Source organism: Cotesia glomerata, linkage group LG3 (genome assembly GCF_020080835.1).
Source record: "Cotesia glomerata isolate CgM1 linkage group LG3, MPM_Cglom_v2.3, whole genome shotgun sequence".
Lineage (NCBI taxonomy): Eukaryota > Metazoa > Arthropoda > Insecta > Hymenoptera > Braconidae > Cotesia > Cotesia glomerata.
The window spans coordinates 8,725,436-8,752,017 of record NC_058160.1 but is presented as its reverse complement, the minus strand read 5'-3'; the positions used below and the strand labels follow the sequence as shown (position 1 = coordinate 8,752,017).

Genomic DNA, 26,582 nt, shown 5'->3' with positions numbered 1-26,582 from the left:
GAATAACTATTTATATACAGATAGATTATTTCAAGAATAAATATGAAATATATCAATTTTTTATCATTTGTAACTTCAATTATAAGTTACTAGCAGTTCGCCCCGGCTTCGTACGGGTATTTAACGAAAATTTTCAAATTATTCATAATATAAGATATAGTCTATGTCACCCGGGGATAGTGTAGCTTTCCAACAGTGAAAGAATTTTTCAAATCGGTTCAGTAGTTTCGGAGCCTATTCAAAGCAAACAAACAAACAATCAAATCTTTCCTCTTTATAATATTATTAGTATAGATAAACAATATTCTATAAACAATTCTAACAGATCGAACTCTTATCGAAAAATTTTCTATGATCTAATTAGTTTTTTAATATTAATTGTTTATGGTTCTATGTTTTTGACAAACTTTTTTCATTCAATTGTAGGAAGGAAGAGGAGAAGTAAACGACATCAGTGCCAGTCCTGGTCGACAGGCTCCCACAACTCAATTGCGACCTAAGGATCCTCCTGCGATGGTAATACAGGGAGATTTCCGAAAGGTAGAGAATTCAATGGGACTCAAATAAAATTTATTTGTAGAACAGAACTTATGCGAAACTTATGACATTAGAACAAAATCACTTCAATGAGACCTTTATTCTTCATTTGGTCATAACATTTAAGTTCACTCAAAAAATTTAAATTTCGAGCTGTGCGTCTGACATATTAAATAATTCAGTTTGTTTCAATAGATTTGGGACTAAAAACTGACTCTCCTTCAATCATCAATTCTATATTATAGGATTTTTTAGTCAACAAAAAAAGCTGTAATCAAAGTCCTGGCTATAGTAATCAAAACCAATAATCACACCTATCGAAAATGATTCCCATTATGATTTATTAAGTTGTACAAATATACTTGCCAAAATATTTTATCAAGATGCCAGATAATTAACATCATTTCTTGTCAAAGTATTAACGTGATACCATGACTTCTAAATACATGTTGAATTCACGGCAAACGCATTTTTTACATTTATTTCTTGTCTTGAAAATTTTAATGAAAAAAAAATGCTAAACCAATGGATATTTTACAAGAACATATTATATTTCATGATTTTTAGTTATGAAAATAACTTAGTTTGACTAAAATATATAATCTTGGTTTTCGTGATTGAGTGAAACAACTGATATTTTTATTTACTTTACATGGCTTTACTCTATTAAAATGAATAGGTTTTATTGAATTTAAGACATTTAATTTTACAGGTTAGTGGGATAAGCACAGAAATTTTCAAACAAATTGAAACGGTTGAAAATGATCATGATGCATCAACTGCGGCTGCTCTCGAAGTAGTAGAAAGACGTGGAGAAATGGTAGTTCGAACTATTGAACCTCGACAAATGGGCAGACAAGCTGCTGAAGCGGCTAAGAAATTGACAGCGTTTCAGGTAAGTTATTTATTTTTTTTTAATTTGCAAGTATTTAAAAAGATTTTCACAAATGCTTTTCTCTTTAAAATCTACAATTTAAATTTGCAATAGACTATTGATAACAGTCATAATGCTTGATTTGACATATTAACATAGTTCTCTCGATACTATAAGACTAAATATAAAATATGTGGTTTTGTTTGAAATACGTTATTTTAGTACGATACAATTTTAATAGATATTTATTATCTAGTATTGTGACACACTTTAAATCTGTAATTTTAATCGTCTAAAGCATTCTATACTTGTAAGGGGGTGCGGGTGGAAAAACTCGACTTTTTTATATTTCGAATCTCCTACCTTTGCGGTTTTAGAATTACTGTCAAATCACAGTTAAATAATTCTCACCTTAAGTTTACTGTGCGTTTAGAGTGATTTCATAGTGAATTCACAGTCATTTTGTGCCATTTTGTCATTGCGGTTGATTTATCATATTGTTATGATGGTCTTTGCCGTATATTTGCCATAGGTTTATGATGATCTGATAGTGGTAATACTGTGGCTTCATAATGGTTTCATAGCCAATTCATAGTAATTTCACTGTGATTCTATTGTTATCTGATAATGGTAACATTGTAGCTTCGTAATGGTTTTACAATCAATTTATAGTTGTTTCATCATAACTTTACTGTGATTCTATAGTAAACTGATAGTGTTACGACTATCGTAAGGCCGTGAGTTTGAAATAGACTCACAGTAAACCTGAGTCGAAAAATAAATTCACATTTGACCCTTAAAATCTTCAATGAGGTTTTTGAGAATCAGTTTAAAATTTGGAGATTGGATTCAACATAGAAAGTAATCTCAATTTGTACCTTAAAATCCTCCTTTCAGATGGTTTTACAACTTTTAACTACGAATGAATGCAGGTTACATACAATGAAGTATACTTTTCTGATTTTTGGCAATAATGGCATGAATTAGAAATCATGTTCAATTTAATATTTTCAGGACTCCAAACATCTTGTACACTTTGTAGAGATAATAAAGAGGCCAGGTCAAACGTTGGGCTTGTATATACGTGAAGGAAATGGGATTGATCGAAATGATGGTGTTTTCATCTCTAGAATAGCAATGGAGTCAGCAGTTTACAACAGCGGTTGTTTGAAGGTAATTATAACTTACGAAATACCAATCAAAATGTGACCAATTTATCTGACGCATTACATCAGTCGACACGATTTTTGAGATGTAGTTTAGAATATATAATTTTGTTTTCGTTTTCGTAACTGAAGAATAGAAAAATAATTCTTATCCAAAGCTTGCTTTCGTGCATCGAGTACTGTGTTCGAGTTTCTCGTGAGATATGTACGATTGTTAATTTAATGACTTTTAAGGCAAGTATAAAGTAGATCTGAGTGATGTGTGTGATTGATTTGTCTAACCCCCTACCTTTTTCCCTTTGAACTATAAAATCTACCAATCAAAAATACCTTTTTTACAGTAAAAAAGACCTTAAAAAAAAATAATAATAATAAAATAAAATATCAAACGAAAAAAACAATATATTTATTACCTACGCTGTAAAAAACTCCGATAAAATTTTACTATGGGTACATTGTATCGCTAGACTATAATGAAACTGTTTACAATTTTTCTAAGAAAATCCGGGAAAGTTAACTTCGATACTACAAAATTTACGAGTATCCCATAGTAAACGTATGCGCATTAGTCACGACGCATGACACTAGGAACTGAAATTATTACACACTATTTTTAATTCAACAGTAGAGAAATAAAGTCCGCCGTTAATATGTACCACCGCGAAGAGCTCAAAAACGTAATAAGTGCAATTTTTAGAGTCAACCGTTTTCCTAATTTTTTATGTTGCTGCCACAGGATTTTCCTGTTGCTGTAACATGAAAATTTTGTGTTAGCCACGTGAACGTATCATATGGTAGCCTCTATTTTTTTCCGTGTCATATTTAACAAATTTAGTTCTAAGCTTAATGTTAAAATTTAAAATAAAGAAAAAAATTAGCACCCGTTATTATTAATTTTTGCCTTGTAATAAAAAAGTTGAAAACGAATAATTCATAAGCGAATAAGAAATTAAATTCGGCTTCTTCACCGCAAATCTGGTTTCCGAACTGCTGCCCAGTTAGGGAGCTAAACTCAAACTGAATTAGGTTTAGGTAGTCACCAGCAATTGTGGTTTCCAAATCACTGTCTAAGCAGAAAGCCAAATTTGATAGAACCACGCAAACATATCTTTTAGCTAGAGATAAAACATTCATTGAAAAAAATTTTTTTTAGGTTGGAGATGAAATTTTAGCTGTTAATCTTGTAGATGTGACGCATATGAGCTTAGATGATGTAGTAATTATAATGTCAATACCACGAAGATTAGTTTTGGCAACACGACATGGACCTCATCAAACGATTGCTCAAACTCGTCAAAATGAGCACAGACCTCCACCCGTTGTAGTAATAAAACGAGAACTTAATGAGGATGAAAGTGATCACATAACGAGTAACCATATTAGGTAAATTTATAATTCAATATTCAGTTCTGTAAATCAATCAATAGTTCATTTTATTAAAGAAAGAACTTATGATAATTAGAGACAATAACAGACGCAGAGGCGATGGAAGAGAAATGCTTCCATCTCGATCAAGACTTGGTCTCAATGGTTTAGAGTCGAATCAAGACATTAATAGTAGCAATGGTGATCTCTATTACAATTCAAGGCCTGAAGGACATTGGTCATATCAACCTCCACCACCTCCAATCATAACACATCAACCAAAACCTTCTACAACTCAACATTTTCAGCCATATGAACGAGGATATCCAAAAACTTTGGAAAGTTTAGCTGAAAAAGTAAGTTAAATGTCTATATCACAAAACAAATTATATATAATTTTATATATGTTATAAATAATTCTATATGAATTATATATATTAGACTGGGCCAAAAAAATCAACAATTTTTTTTTAATTTAAAGTAAAGGTGGCAGTCTCTCAATGCTCGAGTCGTTTTTGGTTACTCCTTATATCTCCTCTTCTCCCTATTGTTTTAACTCGTTGAATCTTACTTTTTCTCACCCAACTAACGTAGCACTAGGGACACGAGTACTTGAGATCACCGCGCACTGTGATCTGTCGACGTATTATTACTCGAGGCTAAGCCTCTAGTTGATATAGCAGGAACCTTGTGACAAAATGTAGTTCTCATGCATTAGGGAACATTTGTTCTGTGTGATAAAGAAAATAACTACAAAAAATGTAATGTAAAAGAACACAATAGTAGTTTCTTATTATTTACATGGTTTAAGGAATATTTGTTTCAATTTATTTTCCGTTTAATAAAGAAATATTTATCTGAAATAAAGTGATAGATTCACAATTTTGTATCTTAATTAGGTACATTCATTTTACACAAGTCCTATGATGCCTAATGGTAATCGCCGAATGTCAGCGAGTGGTGGCATTCAATCAACAGCGAACACTACTAGACTTTCAGGACAATCCCAAGGCTATGGATATTCCCAGCATACACCAAGTGGGAGAATAATGCCTCGAAGCGGCTCAGATCAGCATCTTACGCGAGTAGATTATTCAAATATTTCGACTCCAGCGCGACATACTCTGTTGAGATCAAATTTGAAATCAGGTTTATTCATATTCTATTTGAGACATCTTAACAATGAGAAGTTCTTAAGATGATAGATAATGATCGTATATTGAATATTAATTTAGGTTCTTCTACATTACGATATAATACGAGGTACGGAACTCAAGCTGATACTTCATCGACATCACAACGAAGTCAGAATCAATTTGGGATTCTTACAAGACGACACCGACCTTCTATAGATTATGCTTCCGATACTGAGGCTACTTGTTCTAACTCTCCAAGATCGACGTATTATTATTACAGACAAAATATGAAAGATCAGTCTCAGAGTAACGCAGTATCTCATTTAGCAACAATGTCAAGGACTCAAATAGGTCAAAGTTCTGGTGGTTTGAGATCTAACTCACTACCTCGAAGTGGTCGATCCTTGCCACAACAGCCAAGTCTTCGAACAGGACTCACGACTGTCGCTTCAGGTCTTATAGATCAAGAAGACAGTGATGGTGCGCTTTCAGCACCGGAGTTACCGTCATTTAGAAGAGACAGAGGTACATTAATTTATACGATAAATTCTTTAGATTGATGAATCATTATTTCTAATAATCAAACTGATTTCATTTTCCAGGGAGAATACCTTCTTCTCCCAGTGTATTCACATCTGATGAATATCGAGCGTGGTTGAGTCGGACACCAAGTACGAGTGCATTATATGAACAAATAAGAGCAACAACTAGTAGACCACCGCGATATACTTATAGTGCTGAAAATATTCACGCAGCAGTCAATCAGGTTCATATAAATATTTATAAATAATAAATATGTATAGTCATCAACAATAGTGTCTCAACTGACATTTCTCTCAAAATTTTGATATCAGCACACTTAGATTCAAAAGAGTTTGTGCGATGAAAATACACCGTAAAAAAAATCTTCCAAAATTCTAGTTAGGACGTTTTTCCTTATGTGACTATCTATATAAGATGAGTTTTCATAAATATAATTACGCAGGATATGTATACGTTATACCATGCTATGACTATTGAACTGCAGAAACCCTGACGGATCCAAAGTGCGGTAGAGTACAGTAATGTACGGCAAATTTACGGTATAGTACGGTACATACAGTGATTTACCATAACACAGTATGAAACCGTAAATTACGGAGATTGCACGGCAAATTACCGCGATTGTACAGTAATTTACCGTTATTGTACGGTAAGATACCGCGATTGTACGGTAAAATACCGTAATTGTTAATAAAATACTATATATAATTATACGGTAAAAAAGTACTGTTTTTGTACCCTAAAGTACCATAATTGTACCGTAATGTACTGTAGTTGTACGGTAACTTATCGCTAAATAAGGTATATTTGACGGTAAGTTACCATTGGAATACGGTAGTGCGGAAAGTTCAGAAGTATATATTCTACCGTATTTTCACCGAACGCTACCGTAATTGTATCGTAATTTTACCGTTCTATACCTTATTTTCATCGTTCTATATTGTACATTGCGGTGTTTTACGGTTTCTACTGTGCAAGTAGAATGCTAATGTAATCTACTGTGGCCATACGGTATATCGACCGTATTTTTACCGTATAATACCGTAATTCTACGGTATTTCAGATCCACTATATATTTTAAGTCATAGAACACTCGTACTTAGAAGTTATTCTAATAATATGTTCATTTATAGAGTATAACTTTGCTTAATCAAACTTAACTTTTAAAATCAAATAGAAAACAGAGTTAGGGAACTACGGCTCGTATAGGCCTTTACCAGGTACGCTTGATCGGCTTTCTACAAGATCTGCATCTGCTCAACAAGTTAATTTAGCCAATTTACGAGCATCGACAGCTGTAAGTTCAACATCACATCGAGCTGGACCAGGACAAAGATCTACTTCCGTCACTCCAAATGCTAGATCTGTTCTAAGCAGTCAAAAACCTTCCTTGAATTCAGTTGCTAATCAGAGAGCTAATTCAGTAAGAAGAATCAGAAATTTGTTAGAGCTGGAACAAACCAGAAATATACCTACACCGACGCCGACAAGAACACAAGATCAAAGGCTGTTAGATATTAATCCTTCCGGTAAGTTTTTCAAATTAATTTTAATGTTATTTAAAACGAACTAATTTTGAGTAAAAAAATTGTTTCCTTTTTACAAAAAAATTTTCTTATTATTACAATCTTCTAATTCTTATTCCTTAGTATTTAGCGGTTTAGAATTGGGTCATATAGATTTATATAGTCTTAGTTATTAGTATTCAGCATTATTTCAAACAGATTTCAGTTTTATTTCTTAATAAAAAAACTAATCAAAATTAGACGAATAATAGCATAAATTAAAGGTAATTATGTGAAATTTAAGTTAAATTTGATAGATTTAAGTTATCTCCCATGGGTGGAGAATGATTTCCATAAAATTGACAGAATTCTAATTTTTTTGAAAATAAAAAAAATTTTCAAACACCCACAACGCGTAAACTAACCGGCCGATTTTGCTCATCTTCAAACTTGATCTTGGTATTGATCCACAGAATGAGCCCACAAAATTTCATAACAATCGAAAAGTTAAAATTACACTTGATATTTAGAAGTCACATTCAAAAATTCCTGTTGAATGATATTACTTTTTGGAAAAAAGCAAGTCTATTGTTTTTTCTAGAGTTATATTTTTTGACTACAATGATATGTATGTCAAAAATCGATAGTTAATGAAAGCTTCTTTATCTTTCAGAATTTTTAAAGTATAAAATTGAAAAACCACCAACAGTTGGCACGCCTAATTCAACAAGTTCATTATTAAGTTCTCTTGGGGAGACATCAAGTAGTGATTTTGCTAGTGGAGTTAGTGGACTTCTTTGGGTCCATCTTTTAGCGGGGCGTGGTCTGCGATCAACGACTTCTTCATCAGCTGCTACAACGCCATCTACACCATCAGGTCAACCAAATATTACTTCTTGTGGCTTAAGAGATCTCTACTGCGTTTTAGAATGTGATCGAGTCCACAAGGCTCGTACGGTTGTACGAACTGGTGATCTTATGTTTGATTGGGATGAAACTTTCGAGTTGGATTTAGTTGGAAATCGTCAACTTGACCTACTCGTTTACTCTTGGGATCCTCAACACAGGCATAAGTTATGTTATAAAGGATCAGTTCATCTTGCGACATTACTCAAAGAGTCTCCAATACATCAATTAGCTCTTAAAGTTGAGCCAAGAGGAACTATTTATTTAAGATTACGTTATACAGATGCTCATCAGACATTCAAACGACGAGGACTTCCGGTGATATCCTTAGCTACTAGAATTGCTCCTCTTTTCGGAGTCGATTTAGATACAGTGGTTAGTATCATCATGACTTTTTCTTATTTTAAAGCCTAAAACACTCGATAAATTTGAAATTAAGTTCTTAGAATTGAAGTTGTCCCTGGAAAAATAGTAATTTATTACAAAAACGTTCCGATATTTTTGATTTAATACGTAATTTCAGGTGAGTAGAGAAAGTAAGACTGGCGGAGTACCGGGTGGAGTTTCTACAGCTTTAACCGTGAATAATAATATGAACATTCCAATAATTGTATGGCGTTGTGTAGAGGAAGTTGAAAGACGTGGACTCGATATAATTGGATTATATAGACTCTGTGGATCTGCTACTAAAAAACGAATACTTAGGGAAGCTTTTGAGCGTAATGCTCGATCAGTAGATCTTTCTCCTGATAACGTACCCGACATAAATGTTATTACGGGAGTACTCAAAGATTATTTAAGAGAATTACCAGAACCACTTTTCACCAAGTGCCTCTATCAAATGATGGTTGATGCATTAGCGGTATGTCTCCCTGATGATCCGCAAGGTAATGCTAAGCTAATGTTTAGTATACTTGACTGCTTACCAAAAGTCAATAAGGTAAAAACATCACTATCTATAGTAATTAATCTCTTCTGATTTATTTAATATTAGTTGTTAATCATAAATTTTTTTCCTCTCTTTTAGTGTACCTTGATATATCTCTTAGATCATTTAGCGTTGGTGTTGTCTCAATGTAACAAAATGTCACCAGCTAGTTTAGCAGTTTGTTTTGGACCAGTATTAATGTTGCATTCCGATGATTCGACGCATTTAGATTTTCAACAACCAATTGCAGTTTTAAAATACCTTCTCGAAATCTGGCCAGTGAAGTCAGGTAATGTTCTCAATGAATTTATTCCTTTAATTTTTATATGAGCTGAGTAATCAGCGGATTTTTTCACAGACAGTTCGGAAGACTTCTTCAGTCGGTTCAACACTTCCTCGAGTTACGCCAATAATCGGACTTACCAGCAGTACCAGCAGCAGCAATATTATCAGCAATCATCATCCATCACTGCCGCAACTTCACCAATTGTCTCAGCATCAACAAAATCCAGTATTTCCGGGTGCATTAACTCGAACCATGCTGCCTTGGCAGCCGCCACTCTCACTTCATCATCCGCCAGCCAATTCAATTCCTATGGGATACGGCCTATCCACTCGTCCACCTCTACAAATCAAGCAGCGACAGGTATGTCACGTAGATGAAATATTAATCTCACTTCTGACAGCTGGGTGGATGTCGATTAAAATTAGCATAGAAGTTGATGAGATTGTAAAGCAGAACCTAAAATATTCTTTTTTATGAATGCTTCGAAGACCATGCGGTAGGCATAGGTCACCCTGAGGGCCCCTTCGAAGTTATAGTGCTGCTTTTTTCTACTTCAAAATATTTGTCCATACTTCCATCCCATAGAGTAGAATTGAGTGAACTTTTTCGAGAAAAACTCTTCTCTTTTTGGTTCGTGGATCTATTGTATTAGTTAAGATTCCGGATTGGCTGGAAACAGTCTTGCTGGTTTTTGTGCATGCTAATTCATGGAAGTAATTTATTAATAAGTTAACCATATAACCACGTGCAATCCTCTTAGTGCGAATGAGTGATTCACCAGGTAACCTGATTGGCTAACCATGAGTCATTTCAACAGGAGTTATTGAGACGTCGTCCTTCCCATGCAGCTTGCATGCCAATCAGTGCAGCTGGTAAGGCATCACACTAGTTTTTGTTATTGTAGAGCAGCCCTGATTTGAATTTATGATTAAGTCTTTTATTTGAGGATTATATTATGTTGTGTGGAGATAATTAAGGTAGTTGTCGTGGTACAATATTGTCAAAAAATTAGAGATTATACGCGCCGCAAAAGTATATGAACTTGTAAGCTAAGTAATCCATAATTTTTACGCAAGACGGTCAAAATTTTTTTTAAACTCACAACAAATACATTAAAAGACTGTCAGTTTTTTTAAAGTTTCTGACGGTTAGTTTTTTTTTTTTTTTTATAACTAAGAAACTGGTACAGAAATTCAGAGAGCGTATGCAATCAATGTTAAATATCCAATTTTTAATTGAATTCATCTCGGGTGATAAGTGATCAATCGACTTCAAATTTTGAGGGTAATTGAATCATCATGTCCTTAGTAAGTACACAAAAATTTAGAATTTTCTGACGCTATGCCTTAACCACGAAAACTACCTTAATCCACACAAGTCCAACATTCTAGGGTAGGGTGTTCCTCAGTGTCACAGCTTAAACAGAAATTGGACTTCAGTTCTTCTGGGCACTTCTGGAATCTATATCTAGTCATCTTACAGGTGACATACTTCTTTATTAGCTCAAGTACTGTCACCGGGATTCGAGGGTTAAAAGACGTTGATAGGATGAGTGAAGTCGTTGAACCGATTCGCTACGCTCGTCCGGATAAATAACTCGTACTCGATAAGAATGCGCACATAGACTCAAACTCGTGACGTCACTCCAAGTCGTCAGAATCCCTACCTTTGCGCATATATATCGAAAATAACTATTCATTATGGGAAAATTTTCCAGCTTTTTGTGCGTGAATATAGCAGGAAGATTAACCGTTTCTTAGATTTTTTTGCATTTATCTGTACACCTATCTGATATCAGTATATCTAGATATATTTATGACTTAGAAAATGGATATACAATGATTGAAATGATTTATAAAAAATAAAAAGGGTTTCATGTCAATGATATATAAATATGTATTTTTCTTTAAGGTAACTAATTGAATTTTTTTTGACGATTACACTGTTTTATAGCATTATCAACAAAATTTTATTCGTGTGTAAATTTTATACTTAAATTTTTTAATAATTTTGTGCAGGTGGTAGTATCGTCTCCCGGTTCACCTAGCAGTGAGGAGTCAGCTTCACCTGAATCAAATAATAAGAACTCACAAAATAAATTAAATTCAATAATGAGTGCAACAAAACTATCAACAGCAACATTTAATGAAACTACACCTTCAACTACAACAACAACAATAACAACAACGACTACAACAATTAATACGATTCGACATGAACAAAGCACGCCTACAAGTAGTGCGAATACTGAAGAAGGCAATACACTTAATTCAAGTGAACATCAACGACGAATCGATCATGATGCTGAGGCTAGTCATGATGATCTCATTTTAAAAAATAATAAATCTTGAATTCAATAAGCATCATGAAACTAAAGGTGAGGGTGAGAATAATAAAAAATAAGTCGATACAAATAAACCTAACTTATAAAGTAATGCCAAATATCTTTTCATCTTTGTTCGATTACTACACAGTCTGACCAATACATCAATTGAAGCCAATGTTTCGGTAAACATATTGTTAGTTATATTTACTATATTAACAATAATATTAATTGTAGTGAAATTAATATTCCGTAATAATAAAGTAATGTCCAATTGACACGGACATTTTATTAATCGCGTTTGTATTAACATTTTTTTCTATTATAATATTTACAATTGATTGTGTATCTTTATACCTCTTTATAATAATAGATGCTTCGGAGAATATCGAATTCAATAATTTATAACCAAATCTTTTATATTATTATATTAAAAAAGAAAAAAAATAACAATTTTTATGAAAGACCGATGTTGATATAACAAATTATTCGGTTTATTCATAGTTTTTTAAACGTTAAAGGTCCAATGAAGTCTGATTTATTTATTGTTAAGCACTTAAGGTCTTTCTTGAATATCATGATCATTTAAAACGAGTTCCAAAATTGAAAATTAATTAATAATGACTTAGTTTCATTTCATATCGGTCACTCTAGTAATATGCTATCTACGTTATGTGGGTGGAAATGAAAAATGCATACATAGAGACCGATCGTCTCTGCATATTTGGGCTAAAAAATACCACCCATACTTGGATACCGCTACGGCTTTAAGGGCAACTAGCAGCTTGGAATAGGTGTACATGTAGCTGCACTGAGAAGACTACACAGTAAAAAATTTTTCGTCAAATTTAACACAAAAATTAGTGTTGATGACTTTTTTTTACACAATTTGTGTTGAATCATCACTCTATTGTGTTGAATCAACATACTAAAATGTTAAATTCTACACACTAAAATGTTAAATTCTACACAAACATTTTTACACTTTACACAATGACGAAAAATTTTTTACTGTGTAAGAATGTAGACCGGGTCAAAACTGTCTAAAATATAAAAATTTATTATCATGAACAAATACTAATAACGCTTTAAGCTAGCTGAAGTAGTAATTGAGTATGGGTCGTATTTCGTAGGTCAATTGTAAAAAGATGATTCATCCAACTATTTATGAATTTGTCATTCCATTCACATTACTTCAATGGGATATTTCTCCAGTGACCGATATGGCATAAAATTAAGTTACCATCTATTATATATTCACGGTCGTTAAGCAAATTATATTAAAAATTAATATTTTCCAATCTAAAATTAATGAATTACAATTGATCATATCACTACAATATCAATCGCCCAAATGTTTTTGATTATTTATATATTATTTATATACAGTATCATCTTGTTGTTGGATGACTTAGAACGTACAATGAAATTGAAATGTTAACTTCCTCAAAAAATTAGAATATTATTCTTGTTAATAATGTCAATGAAATAGGATCTATTTAAAAAACCAGTTAACAAATTAATTATTTCTTCAAAACTAATCAATTTTATTAAAGTATGGGGATGACGTTTTTTTATGGCTTTGTATACGAAAACACAGTAAAGAATTTTTCGTCATTGTGTAAAATGTAAAAATTTTAGTGTTGAATACTTAACATTCTAGTGTTGATCCGATTTTCAACACACAAAAATGTTATTTGATACTTAAGTAACACTCTTTTAATGTTACATCAACACAAAGCTATAAAACGCATAACATAGAGCTGTGTTAGTTTATCGTTACACGCAGATTGTGTCGAATTAACACTAATTTTATATAAAAAAGTTAACACAAATTTTCGTGTCGAATTTGACGAAAAATTTATCACTGTGAAGGTTCTTCCTTTTTCTTTATTCTCTTTTTTAAATTATTTCTCAAATTGCTTATTGAATGGCTTCTACAATGGAAGATAGACAGTGGTCTATATCTTAGTGCTTTTCTGTCAGCGATTGAATTGTCTTTCTGTACAATGTTGTGAATGGTTTAATTGAAAGAGTTCTAGAAACGTAACCGAGTAATCCTTATTCGACTCCTGGTAAAATAGAAATTTTTACTTATTAGATCTTTGTATTTACTTAGCTTTGATGATTAAATTATGATTCATACGAATATAGTTGATTTACGATGTGACATAAGAGTTTTGTTTTGATATGAGCCCAAATTTTTTAATTTGAAAATATTTTTCGTTTCTTTTTTTCTATTTCTTCTCTATTTATTACAATCAAATTTTGTTTATTATTAAAGAATTGTGTTAAATAAATCACGAATGGAAAAAAGTTATAGTCAATTACTCCAACTTAAAATTGACGGTTCAAGCTCATTCCAACCGATTCAAACAGAAATTCAAACCTTATTCCCGAAGTTTTTCATTTACGATATTTCCGAAACGGATCAACCGATATAGAGGTTTTTAGCAATATTCGACGCCGTTTTTTAAGTAAAAGATCAAATTTATATTCGAAATCGATCGGTATGGTTTAAGAGTTCTTCAAATATAATTTTATTAAGTACTTAATTTTTTTTCAATTTCTCAAAATGCATCGGGCTGATTTGATTCAAGATTTTAGGAAATATAAATTCTGCCAAGATTTTTTAAGTGTCTGATTTTCGCTCGGTTGATTTGTTTAAAAGTTATTACAGGCTATCATATACACACATACACACACTCACACACACCCTCGAACATCATCCTAAAAATAGTCAAAATAGCTTTCTAGGACGTCAATATCTTGAGATCTCTCATGGAGAGTTCAATTTTTGAAAGTTGGGATGAAAACAATGATTTCCTAATTTCACAAAATGTTTTATTTCCCTGACGGGAAATATAAAAGGTCATTCAGCAGTCGCAAGAAGTACGCATTTCACTGTGTTACTGACAACTTTTAGAATCGGGCTCTACATCTAGTAGAATCGATATCTACTGATAATGAATGGTCTAAAACATACGGAAAGTTTTTCGACAAATGAGATTATACAACTAATGATACATTTGGTTTTTTTTTAATTTTTTTTCTCGTTACGGTATAATTTTATAGACCAAAAAAAAATAAGTTTCTGAAAGTTTCAGTTCCAAATTTAAATTTTGAAAGGTCGCTCATAATTTTTTTTTTTTTCTTTAATTAGTCATATCGCCGACTTTAACTGTTGGGAGTAGTACGTTGGGGTCTTTTTGGTTTGTAAAAATCTTAAACTACGCAGCAAAATCAAATCTCAACCAAGCTGGTTTCTAAGACCAGCTTGGGATTCGAATCCACGCTTGGAAGTTTATTAAATAAACTTATTAAATTAAAAAAAATTATTTTTTCTGTTTTGTGCTTGATTTTTAGTTCATCTCGTGCTGTATTTTTATCGATTATGGTACTAATAATAAAAAAAAAATGCATGGAATTTTAATTCGAATTGTAAAAGGTCGCTCGAAAAAATCTAAACTAATGCACTAATAAATTGAAATAAATTATGAGCAACCTTTCAAAATTTAAATTTTGAACTGAAATTTTCAGAAACTTATTTTTTTTTTAGTCTATAAAATTATACCGTAACGAGAAAAAAAATTAAAAAAAAAAAAATCGATTTTTGACGATTTTTGAAATTTTTAAAAATTTGGAGTGACCTCTTAAAAATTTTTTTTTGAGCTGTCCTTTGGTGAGGGCTCTTAAAACATTAAAAACTAACATTTTTTCACTCGAGACTCAAAAAAAAAATAGTCGGTTATTTTGCGCCACCCTAATATATATATATATATATATATATATATGACTACGTATATAAGAACACGAGATATTCATACAACTCTTTCCTTTAGTTAATTATTAAAAAAAATTCTAGCAGACTTCATAAAATCATATCAAAGATCATTTGTAAGCATATCAGATCAGATGTGGCCATATATAACTGTATCGGGTCTCTGGTCAAAAATTTTTCTTATTAAAATTCATGAAAACATTAAGCTATAAATGGCAATTTGCCCGTATCAAATCATATCAAGTCACAGCAGGTCATATTAAGCTATATCGAGTCATATCAAAAAATCATCGTGAGCTTATTTGCCCATATCAGGCCAGATTTAAACACATTAATTTTCACGATTTCTTGAAAGGATCAGACAAAGTTACATACACTGGAAAAAATCGGGAGTGAATTGTACTCCGCATTCACTCCCATCACTCAGAGTACCGGACTGAAGTAATTCAACACTCCGCGTTTGGAGTGAATCTGGTTTGCTTTAGCGGACCGATTTCAGAGTGATTCCAGAGTGAACCTTGATTTTAATCTGAAAAATATCCAAGTACGGAGTTCTTAAACTGTAATAAATTTTTACTTAATTGAAACTAGTTTTATGCCCAAATTATTTTTTTTCGTCGGTATGAAATAAATAAGTGAATAAATATATATTTATACATAAATAATATTTGTAAAATTTATATAATATATAGAAATTCACTTGAGTACTTAAATAAAAGGACTCGATAAGTGCAATGCACTATTTCAAAACCGTGGTGAAAAGATGCGTGTTGAAAAGATACTCTTTACAATGTTTCAAAATACCCACCACTTCATTGAATTTTCATCATTGTTTATAAAGAAATTGTCGTGAGACAGAATGATCAATGGTATGGAGATTATCGTGACAAGTATAGAGAGCATGCAAGTATACGAAGAGCAAATATAGGGAGATTCCACTACATTCAATAATAATTTATTTATCTAAGACTATCGACCGTGAATCTTTATTTTTTTTATTTATATTATTGCTAATGTAATCTATGTTCATTGAGAGATAATATATTTTCTATTGACAAAAGCATCAAATAAAAAACAATCACATGAAATAAGTACATAAGGTGGCATAGAATTGAGATTTATTTGCTAGAAGTTATAATAAAATACGTGGGAGTTGAAAATCGTGTATGAATTCAATTACATATCAAAAATGTGTAATTCAAATCACTTTCAGTTATTTTGATAAAGACTGAATATTAATCCATGCACTCTCTTAAAATAAATCAGTGGAATTTCACTGATTCCAACCAGTGAATGCAATTTCACTGGTTGAATCAGTGAACAAAATATCTGCGCGCATGCGCGCTGTTATGTCAACTGGTTAAATCAGTGGAAATCCACTGATTCACCAGTGAAATTGTCATTCACTGGTTGAATCAGTGGAATTCCACTGATTTATTTTAAGAGAGTGGGTTATTCTATTGAGCCGCACATAAAGGTTTATTTCGAGTAATATGGACTTTTGTCTTCACTACCTTCACTTACTGAAATCTCTGATGAGGAGAATAAACCATTGCCAGGTCCTAGGCAAGAAAAAATCCTGCTCTCAAGCTTCTGCGCTATAAATAATTAGAATGAGAACAGATAATGTGTATGACTGTGCCATTTGTCTGCCTAGATCTCAGTTCAATATGTCAGCAAACCTTAGTGCAATTGTAAACTTACATAGATACATTCAATTTATGAATGTCGAAACCTTGCTCGAGAGATGAGAAATATGTTCTGCAATTTTATTGTAAAGTACCGGTAAAATTATTGCTTATGCTAATTACGTATTTCACAAAACTTCATTGTTTTTAGAATTCTCGCCTCGACCCTTTTTTGTTATTGATAACATAGTGGTGCGATATCATTTTTATTTTATTAATATAATACTGTAAAAATAATAAGTAGTTGAGCACTAGGCCTACTTTAATGGGACCAATAGCTCGAATTTTAAATTTCACACCCTTGCGATAAAAATATATATTCTAGGAATATAATAAAAGGAATGTATCCTAGAATATATATTTTTTCGTGAAAGCCGATAGTTATTAATTTCACATAATTCTATTTTTTTACCTAGTAATAACTCTTAGAAATATAATTTGAACTTCAAAAAGTACAATATTTTACAGATTTTAAAGTACTAAATTATTTTGTTGTTAACATTGTTTTATTAGACGTAACAATAATAATAATATTAATAATATGAAATAATCATAACAAGTATATTTTTGCTGGCTTATGACGATATGAATTATGTTTGTATAATTTTTTTATCACTATTTAGTCTTCTTAATCCATTGCTTAAGAAACCTTCTACTCTTTCTTAACTACTTAGAACTATCGACAGGGAATGTCGAGCAATTTACAATATTTTCGTAATTATTAATTATCATCTTTGAGTCTAAGCCCGTGATCACGTTTGATCAGTGATAGAGTGCAGATCATGTAAATAAACATGAGACTAACAGTGTTACCGTGAGTAACTTTCCGCGACTTTGACCTCACTCGACGGAAATTCAAGTTGCCGTAATTGGAAAATCTATTTATCGAATTTCTATAAATTCTCATATTCTGATTATCTAGCCCTACTGCGTATGCTGTGATAAAGAATTGGATTTCAAAGGCGAGCGGAAAATGGTTAACATTTAAACCAGATCTTCAATGGTTCTATCTTCTGAAAACAATACTGAGTATAAAACTGTAAAATTTTTTTTGCTTGAAAAATGCGCCAAGCAAATCATGATCGAACAGTTAAGTTAAAACCAAAAGTTAAAAAAAAAAAGTTTTCTTTGAGATAACATTAATGTTCTTTAACGAACTGACTTGAGACCCAATAAATAATTATTGTGTTTGAAAACTGTTTCGAATTCTGTCAAGAAAATGAAAATCGAATGACGTGTTTATAAAACATTGTTGTTTAAAAAATCTTAGAAAAAATGTTGATTTGAAACAATTCTCAATAAAAAAATTTTTGAACGTTTCAAACTCAAAAGTAGGTGGAAGTGATGGCCTGCAAAATCAACCTCTTTTCATATTTTTTTTAGTTTGGGAGCTTGAATAGTTTATGCAATTTATACTGAAGTTGTATTTGTTTCATGTTAATAGAATCATATATAAATATAATAATATAATATCGATGTTTTTACTCCACATCTCAATGGAGTAAAAATTTATGAAAACGAGATATGACTTGCGTATTCTACTATAAATTACATTTTTTGGCGCTCAGAGAACCATATAAAACGCTGAAAATAATAACTTGAGCTTATTGAGAGCGGATAAATGCATTTATAAAAAAGTAGTGTTAAACAGATCAATTTTCTTGCTTAAAACGGAGAAGAATATTATAAGCTATATCGAGATCGAATCACTTATCCAAATGACATTGTTTTAAAAAACTCAAAGGTTTTGCAAAATAATTTCTTGATTTTTGGGCTCGGAGATCTTGAAGAAAGCGTAAAAGTTTATGCATTCGTTATCTAAGAGGTAAATGTCTTATCAATAATAATATATACGAGCGTTTTGAGCAATAGAATAATGGGAGGAAATGGCCTACAAAATTGACGAGGTTTCGGATTTTTTATTATGAATTATCAAAATATTTATTCTGACAAGAAAAATGTTGTTTATTTCTATTAGAATCAAGTATTTAAAAAGATGATCTCAAAGCGAAATGTATATCTATATAGTTTCCGAATCAAATCTTTTCAAATCGTTTTAAATTCCTTTTTTTTTAATCAGGGTTGAAAAATTAAATATCCCGAAAATTTCATCTGAAAATAAAAACATTATTTAGAGTATTGACAATAACTCCCCTAAATGATTGGTATACAATCAATGTATATCGAATATACATACTTAGTATAAGCCAAAATATTTTTTCTCACCTCCAGGCGGAAAGCGTCAATTTTCCTCCCGCTGCGCTAAACGAAAATGCCGCTTTCCGCCTCCGTCGAGGAGAAAAATAGTATACACACCACGGGCAGTAAATAAGAAAGCCTCAGATCACATGTTTATTGACCTCGGCTTCGCCTCGGACAACAATTACATGTGATCTGAGACATTTCTTATTTTACTGCCCTAGATGTGTAATATACTATTTCATAGCCCAGCTTTCATAAAAAATTTAAATTCTTGGAAAAATTCAAAGTACCCTGAATCGGATAAAGACCATAACAATAGGGTGTACTTTTTTTAAAGAAACAAGTTCGATGTGTACAATACTAACAAATTTCAAAGTCTCACATTCAGAAAAATTTTTTTTGACCTAAAAATCATGGCTTTATCAGCTGAAAATAGTCTGAAATGATTAAATAACGTGACATCGCGATGAAAAAAGGATTTTGTTTAATCATATATAATCATGCATAATCGTTTATAAATAGTTCTAAAAATAAATTCGATTTAGTTATTCCTAATTACGCATATGGTTGTACTCACGAATATTAGAGCTGATATGATCATTGATAATCACTTATAATCAAGTAAGCTACGAAACAAAATGTAACAGATACTTTTGTAATCACATCGCAAATAGCCATCCAACCAAATGCTGTAGCCATGCTCGATGATGCTTAACTGTGCTGCTATTTTAGATGTTGTTAATATCACGAAGTACATTATGCATTAGATCTGTATAAGATAAATGTGATGTGCATATTAATTTCATAGTCTACTCATATATTTCTAATTTGTTCATTTGACTAAATTTTAACACAACCACATTTTTCGAATAATAGTATAATTATTAGAGATCAGCGATGTAGCTTGGAATACCTTAAGGAAATAGTAACTTTGTAAATTGATTCGCTTAATTATCTGTTCTAGATCTTTAAATCCTATAATTATGTTTTAACTCTCAAGATATTTCAAAGTAGCAACAGCTTAATGTACATATAAAAATATATAGATACATAAATAAGGCATAAAAGTCATGAATGTAAAAGTAAGAAAGAAATTAAAATTTTTCATGTCAAAATTTGTTGTCGGCAATGATGTGATACGTACGCGTTTTGATGCTGCTGTGATTTATATCAATTTTTCTTTATTTCAACTGTAATGAATCCTTCGATTGTAAAAAATTCCGTGAGCATTGAATACTCCTCAACACCTTATTAAACACGAGAACCACCTCAGACTTTTGAACATATACTCGTGCAATTTCTTGATGAGAAGAAAATTTTAAAACTATTGCCTCAAAAATTTGCTTTTTTCATCATCTATTCGAAAAAGAACACATTGTCTACTTCTTAATCTGCTGTGCCTTTTTCTCAGCCGTTAGGGCTGAGAACGGTATCATAAATTATACAAAAACATTTTTAATTTATCGAAATTAACTAGACTAGTTATTATTATTGTTATTTATTTATATTAATGTTATTATCTATTTATCTTATATTAATCAACAAACTCCAAAATAATAAAAGAAATGCCAATTGTACTACAGTGAAGTCTCCATAAGTTGTTCATTCTGCCACTTTGACTCTCCACTATTTTCCACTAAAAAGTAATGGGGGAGCTTGTCTACTGCCGTCTATTTTTCAACTTTCATTTCTGGAATTAAAAGCACCTCAGAGTCCATGTTGTAGAGACGCTACAGAATTATATCCAATTTATTAATAAAAAAATTTTTTTTCAATTTCCGCTATGAAAATCAACAATTTCAAAAAAATCGGGGAGTTATTGGTTTCACCCCGGTTTTCAAAAATCGAGTTCTCATCAGATTATCTCGTTTTGAGATCCTTGGAACGTAACCTAACTATTTTTACGAAGATGCCTTTTCATGCGTGTGTGTGTAGCGGGAGGGGGGGGGGGGAAACTCGTTATAATTTTTTTATATGAATAAGAATCAATTCGGTTTGCTAGATTTGGAGAAATCTTAAAAATAAAATTTCCAAGAAAATGTTTTTTTTGGATAACTTCTAAATTAATATATCGATCAATTCCAAAATCTAACCAGTTCTTAATCTAAAAAAATCGTCAAAATCGGTTGATTCGCTTGTGCGATATTTGATTTTAGAAAAATTAAAACGATGTAGTTTTTTAATATAATTTTTCAATTCTTCATTAAATCAGATTCATTCTAAGAATTTTATGAAAGCTCTTTTAACCGTGCTAACTGCCACCAAGCATTTTAAAATCAGTTAATTTTTACAAAAGTTTTTGCAAGTCAAATATTTTCAAAAAAGTGTTTTTACCGAATAAAAACTACATTTTCAATCTTACAGAGCTCAAAAGCACATAACAGTTCTATCTTAAATTTTAAATGGCTCAAAATAGTTTTGGAACTCATGTTTTTGAGTTCGAAGATGATAAGTGAAATTTGGACCGCTTTGCATTTGAAACTAGCGGAAAGTTGCAAGGATAGCCTGTACAGTCAAGTGTTTTGTTTTCTTAAATTTTCTCTGAAATATTTACCAGAAGCTGCGAAAAAGTATGTGCTAAAACCGTAACCCATTTTGATATTTAGAGACCAGAGCATAAAAATATGTATTAATTTTCACGATACTCTCATTCATTAAAACTTTATAAATCTCCAAAAAATTGAAAGAATTTTTTCTGCGTTATTTAAATAGCATATTGAAACATGCAAGTAGCCACCTCTTAATATTAATATTAAGAGCTCAAACTATACCAAAAATTTTTTTCGATCATCTTGAACAATCTTTTTAAGGTAAGTAATGATAAAAAAATAGTTTCCTTTTTTGGTTCACGTTTTTTGAGCTGAAAAATCTAGTAGTTGTACAGACGAAACATTTTTTCAAAAATGTTGAATTGCGATATTTTCCGAACGAATAAACCGATTTTGATGGCAGAGAAAGTCAACGCGGTTTTTCAACCCCAAAAAGATATCTGTCTACTTAAAAAACAATACGAAAAGACATTTTGAGAGCGGATCTGATGAGAACTCGATTCTGAAAATTGGAGAGAAGCTAAGGACTTTGTAATTTTAAAAAGTTATTAATTTTCATGACGGGAAAATACAGAAATCTTATTGTTTATTATTTTTTACTTTACATAAAAAAAAACAGCACTGATTACTACTTGTACAGTAGTACTCAGTAGTGTTTTGGAACAAAATGTTGGTAAATTGTTTCGGAAAAGACAGGGCGCTATGTAGAAACTACTGGATGCTGTCTGCATATTAGTGAATCGTGCGCTAGCACTAACAGTCGAGTATCACCTAACACTTTCTCCTGTCTATAAACATTTTTCTAAAACATATAATGCGTTGAAAATAAAAATAATCTGTGGCAGTAATAATTATATAATAAAGTTTTATGGAATTATTCTAACGTGATTTAAAAAAATAAAGCTTCTATTAAATCATGGCGTTCTGTAACTTAAAAAAAGCTATTTTGACTTTTTGTATTAGGACATACACTCAGCTGAATGTATACACCATTTTCTGACTGGGTTGACAATAATGAGTGTGCAGAATTTTTCACTTTCCTTTATCGGTGAATAATGTACTATTCTTTTAACAACAACTAAGAAACGAATCAAATGATTGAGATCTAGTTTGCCGTATTTAATAATTTTTTGTGAGACTTGAATCCTGATAGATTCTTCAGTTGCTGTCGTGATGACAAGCTACGTCCTATCTTATATTTAGATGGGTAATACACTTAATATACTTACTGTATTCTGTAAGAGTACTGCGGTAATCGCCTATTTTTAGCCAAAAAAAATCTAAAAAGTTTACTCACCTGTGTTTTTTCTGTAGCTGATAAATATTCATGAATGATCAGGCCTAACGGTTTTCTTCAGGGATTTTTTTAATATCGAACGAGTAACTTCTTTTCTGTCACTCATATTATCTTTTGTCCATAAAAAGTGCGTTGAATGACACAAAATCGGATCAAAATCAAAAGACAAGCTTAAAAAATATTTTACTCTCTCAAATCTTTCAAGATATTAATCTCGTTCAAGTTTATTAAGTTTTCTGCAATTTTAGCAGATCTTGTACTAAAAATTGAAAGTGTTAATATTTTCTATTTAAAATAGGACTGATTAGTTCTGGGTAAACTTGAACTTGAACTAGAGACCAATTTATCCAATTCGTTTCAGACATTCAAGTTCAAAGGACTCACAAAAAAATTTACTCACTACTTTCGAGTTTGGAGAGCACAAATTAGTTTTAAAATCCATAATTCTGGACTAAAAGATTTCATAATTTATTAATAGGCATTTTTTCAAAAATTATGAGCTCAAATATAGCTGAAAATGTTGAAAATTACTCACATAATTAGCGATTCTATGTCATTGTTTATTTAAATGTTTTTTTTATTATTATTATTACGAATAAAACAAGTTTTTAAGTCCATTAAGTAAAGTGTCATAACTCTGAGTAAAAATAAATTTAAAAGATCCGTTAGGATAATCTTTAGATTATTAATTTTTTGAATTCTTTTAAATACTCAAGGAAAATTTACATGTTTAAAATAATTCTTGTGAATTTTTTTAACGTATTAATCTACTTGAAATTTATTTAAGACCTACAAAAAAGTTAGTTACGTAAAAATTCACTTGTTTTAAGTAAATCGGTAAGATTTTTTATTTTTTTTAATGAAAATAGCTCCTGAAGTATCTATATTGTATTATGATTTGTTTGTTTTTTCATGCTAGTACCCTATCAAATAAATTCATAGAATTATAGTCTAGATTTATACTTAGTTTTTTGTGGGAACGCAGCATAAAGATATGAATAAGTTGATACACTGCGCTTAGAATAACTATTTTTTGAAGTTAATTAGAGAAAAGTGCGTAGTTACATTTAAGTTAAATCAAGTTTTCAAATAAAAATTTTTTTTTCTTTAATTCTCAATTATTTTCTATACAACTTATAATTTTCATAAAAAATTTTAACTTATCGATTTCACTCCATTTTTAGAAATATTTCATTTTAATTTTTTGGGTTTTTCATAATGTAAATTTTTTGTATCTATATGGTAGGAAAATGTCAAAGAATTACAATAAGACGATCACTGCGCTTTAGATAATCTTGTAACCTATATCAATGAGTACGAAAATGAATTAAACTATGAAGCTCATAAGGTAGAAATAGGTAAATGAAATCTTGCTATTAGCACCTTTTATAAAAGTGTGTATTGACACTTATATACGCTATATAAATACAATGTTAATTGAAGTGTTTTCAATGATTAAACATTTCCCAAGACCAAATTTTTTATCCCGGATAAATCAATTATCTTTTAATTATAAAAGTTGAAAGAATGATTACTTTTTTTAATAGAAAGGTAGCTAGAAGTTTTGCAATAAAAAATTTATTTTTTATTCCATACTCTTACTGAGTATAATAACAAACAATAAAATTGACTTATCTACCATAGTTCTATAATTATAATTGAAGGTAATTCACTAGACGAAATAATTTATTAGTAGTTATTTTATTTTCATCATTTTTCAATATAATATTAATTACATATATACTTCCACTAACTTATAAACTCATGATATAAATCTAAACTCGATTTTGAACTCTAAATTTTCAGCATATCAAGCCGAACGCACATTTTATCACTGCCTTGGATTAAATAGAAATTAACATAATGGATTTGAAGATAAAAATGTCTTAATACAAATATACTGTCATTTACTGAGAATGTAAGTTTAACAATACCAGTATTAATTTATATAATTGGTCTTAAATAATTAATTAATTTGTTGCACATTATCTGTTATATGAACTAAGCTTGATGTCAGTATATATCTATAAGTAAGCTCGAGAATTGATAGAACTATATTATCACAATTAATATAGATACGGATAATGTAAAAATAAAAAATCAAAGCCGATAATATCTATAACGATGAAAAATGTATTTATCAGTATTTATATCATAGTTGTAAATTTATTTCAATTATTTATAATTCTACTTTATTAAGAAAAATAGCTTTAAGCCATAAATGTATAAAGAATGAGTGTTGCATGAACAAATAAGTTGAATAATTATGTAGTTCGTATTTTCAACTCAAAATTTAACACGATATGAAAACAATAAACAGTAATCGTAAGAGGTGATGAAATAAGAAATTAAGTTGAAATATATATCCATCACCGACCGCTCTGTTTCGAAATGTATTTATATAAGAAGAAAAAAATTTTTTTCCATGTCTGTACTGAAAATTTAAATTCCTACTTTGTTTGTGGGAAGGATTGGTGCTTTTGTTCTGTGAGTAAACAATCGTCATAACTTGATAGGTAATTTAACCTTACTGCAAAACAAAAGCAAAAATTTTTAATTTGGATAGCAGATACGGTGAGAAACAATATAATACCAAGAGGAAAATAGGAGTTCCAAATACCTGTGTTAGTTAATTTCATTTTTGAGTTGAATGGCGATTTTTTACGTGGTTTTGAATCTCCTACATTCCTTTCTTCAGTGTGTTATATACTAATGTATAAAAATAAAAAAGATACGAATGTTTTCAGATGAAAATGATTATAATGCTCTTTTTATTAGAGAATGATAAATATATAATTGTAGGGTAGTGTAAAATTTTTGAGGAATACATAGTAATATTGTTGTTTTGTTGATCATATTTAATAGATTTTATTAAACTGTTCCACGTCTCGCATAACGTCAGCGAAACTTTTGTCTGATTAAAGGAATTTGTCTGATAAAAGTTTTATCAAGCAATGTGTTCATATTTTTAAATATTAACGGTATAATATTGATCCTAACGTATCTAAGATGCATACGCTAATAAGAAATACTGAAAAAAAATCTTTTTCTTTATTTTTTTTTTATGGTATTATTAACTTATGGTATTAGATTAACTTTTGAAAGATAAATTATGTTTTAAATATTGCATTATATTGTATATACTAATGAATGAATTAGGCTCATTTTTTTTTATAAAAGCATTGCGTTATTCTACAATAATATTTTTTATATGACTTATTATAGTTAAATTTACCTGAATTTATGTTTTGTTGTAGATTTTAAAATTTTATAAGTGATTTGATTGAAAATGTCTAGATGTTTGACTTCCACTGTAACACAATTTAGGTATTTTAAATTAAATTTCTCAGAAAATACCTTAATTTTCAATTGAGGATGTACGAGCACTGAGATAATTTTAAAAAGGCTTGTTTTTTTTTTTTTTTTTTTTTTAATATCCAGCTTAAATACGTATAAACGAATTCTGAAAATTTAAAAGGCGGTAAACAAAGTGTTT

The 26,582-nt window shown here is 30.6% G+C and overlaps 1 protein-coding gene across 7 annotated transcripts in view; it reads left to right on the top strand.

Moving 5' to 3' along the window:
• Positions 1–25,894, top strand: part of LOC123261683 (rho GTPase-activating protein 100F) — a 30,185-nt gene extending 4,291 nt beyond the window's left edge. For 2 of the 7 annotated variants that reach the window (XR_006508729.1, XR_006508728.1), the window contains exons 4-18: positions 427–540; positions 1,250–1,432; positions 2,426–2,584; positions 3,731–3,960; positions 4,040–4,298; positions 4,842–5,091; positions 5,178–5,603; positions 5,681–5,844; positions 6,799–7,150; positions 7,800–8,407; positions 8,556–8,972; positions 9,060–9,249; positions 9,323–9,606; positions 11,265–11,754; positions 24,893–25,661. Coding sequence is in view for 3 of the 7 variants with exons in the window: in XM_044723419.1 (XP_044579354.1) it covers positions 427–540; positions 1,250–1,432; positions 2,426–2,584; positions 3,731–3,960; positions 4,040–4,298; positions 4,842–5,091; positions 5,178–5,603; positions 5,681–5,844; positions 6,799–7,150; positions 7,800–8,407; positions 8,556–8,972; positions 9,060–9,249; positions 9,323–9,606; positions 11,265–11,597 (3,969 nt within the window). In the remaining 4 variants the exon portion in view is untranslated. Of the gene's footprint in view, positions 1–426; positions 541–1,249; positions 1,433–2,425; positions 2,585–3,730; positions 3,961–4,039; positions 4,299–4,841; positions 5,092–5,177; positions 5,604–5,680; positions 5,845–6,798; positions 7,151–7,799; positions 8,408–8,555; positions 8,973–9,059; positions 9,250–9,318; positions 9,607–11,264; positions 11,755–20,823; positions 21,168–24,892 lie in introns of those variants that run through there. The other 5 variants (XR_006508730.1, XM_044723419.1, XM_044723420.1 and 2 more) reach the window with 5 other exon arrangements.
• Positions 25,895–26,582: the final 688 nt, after the last annotated feature.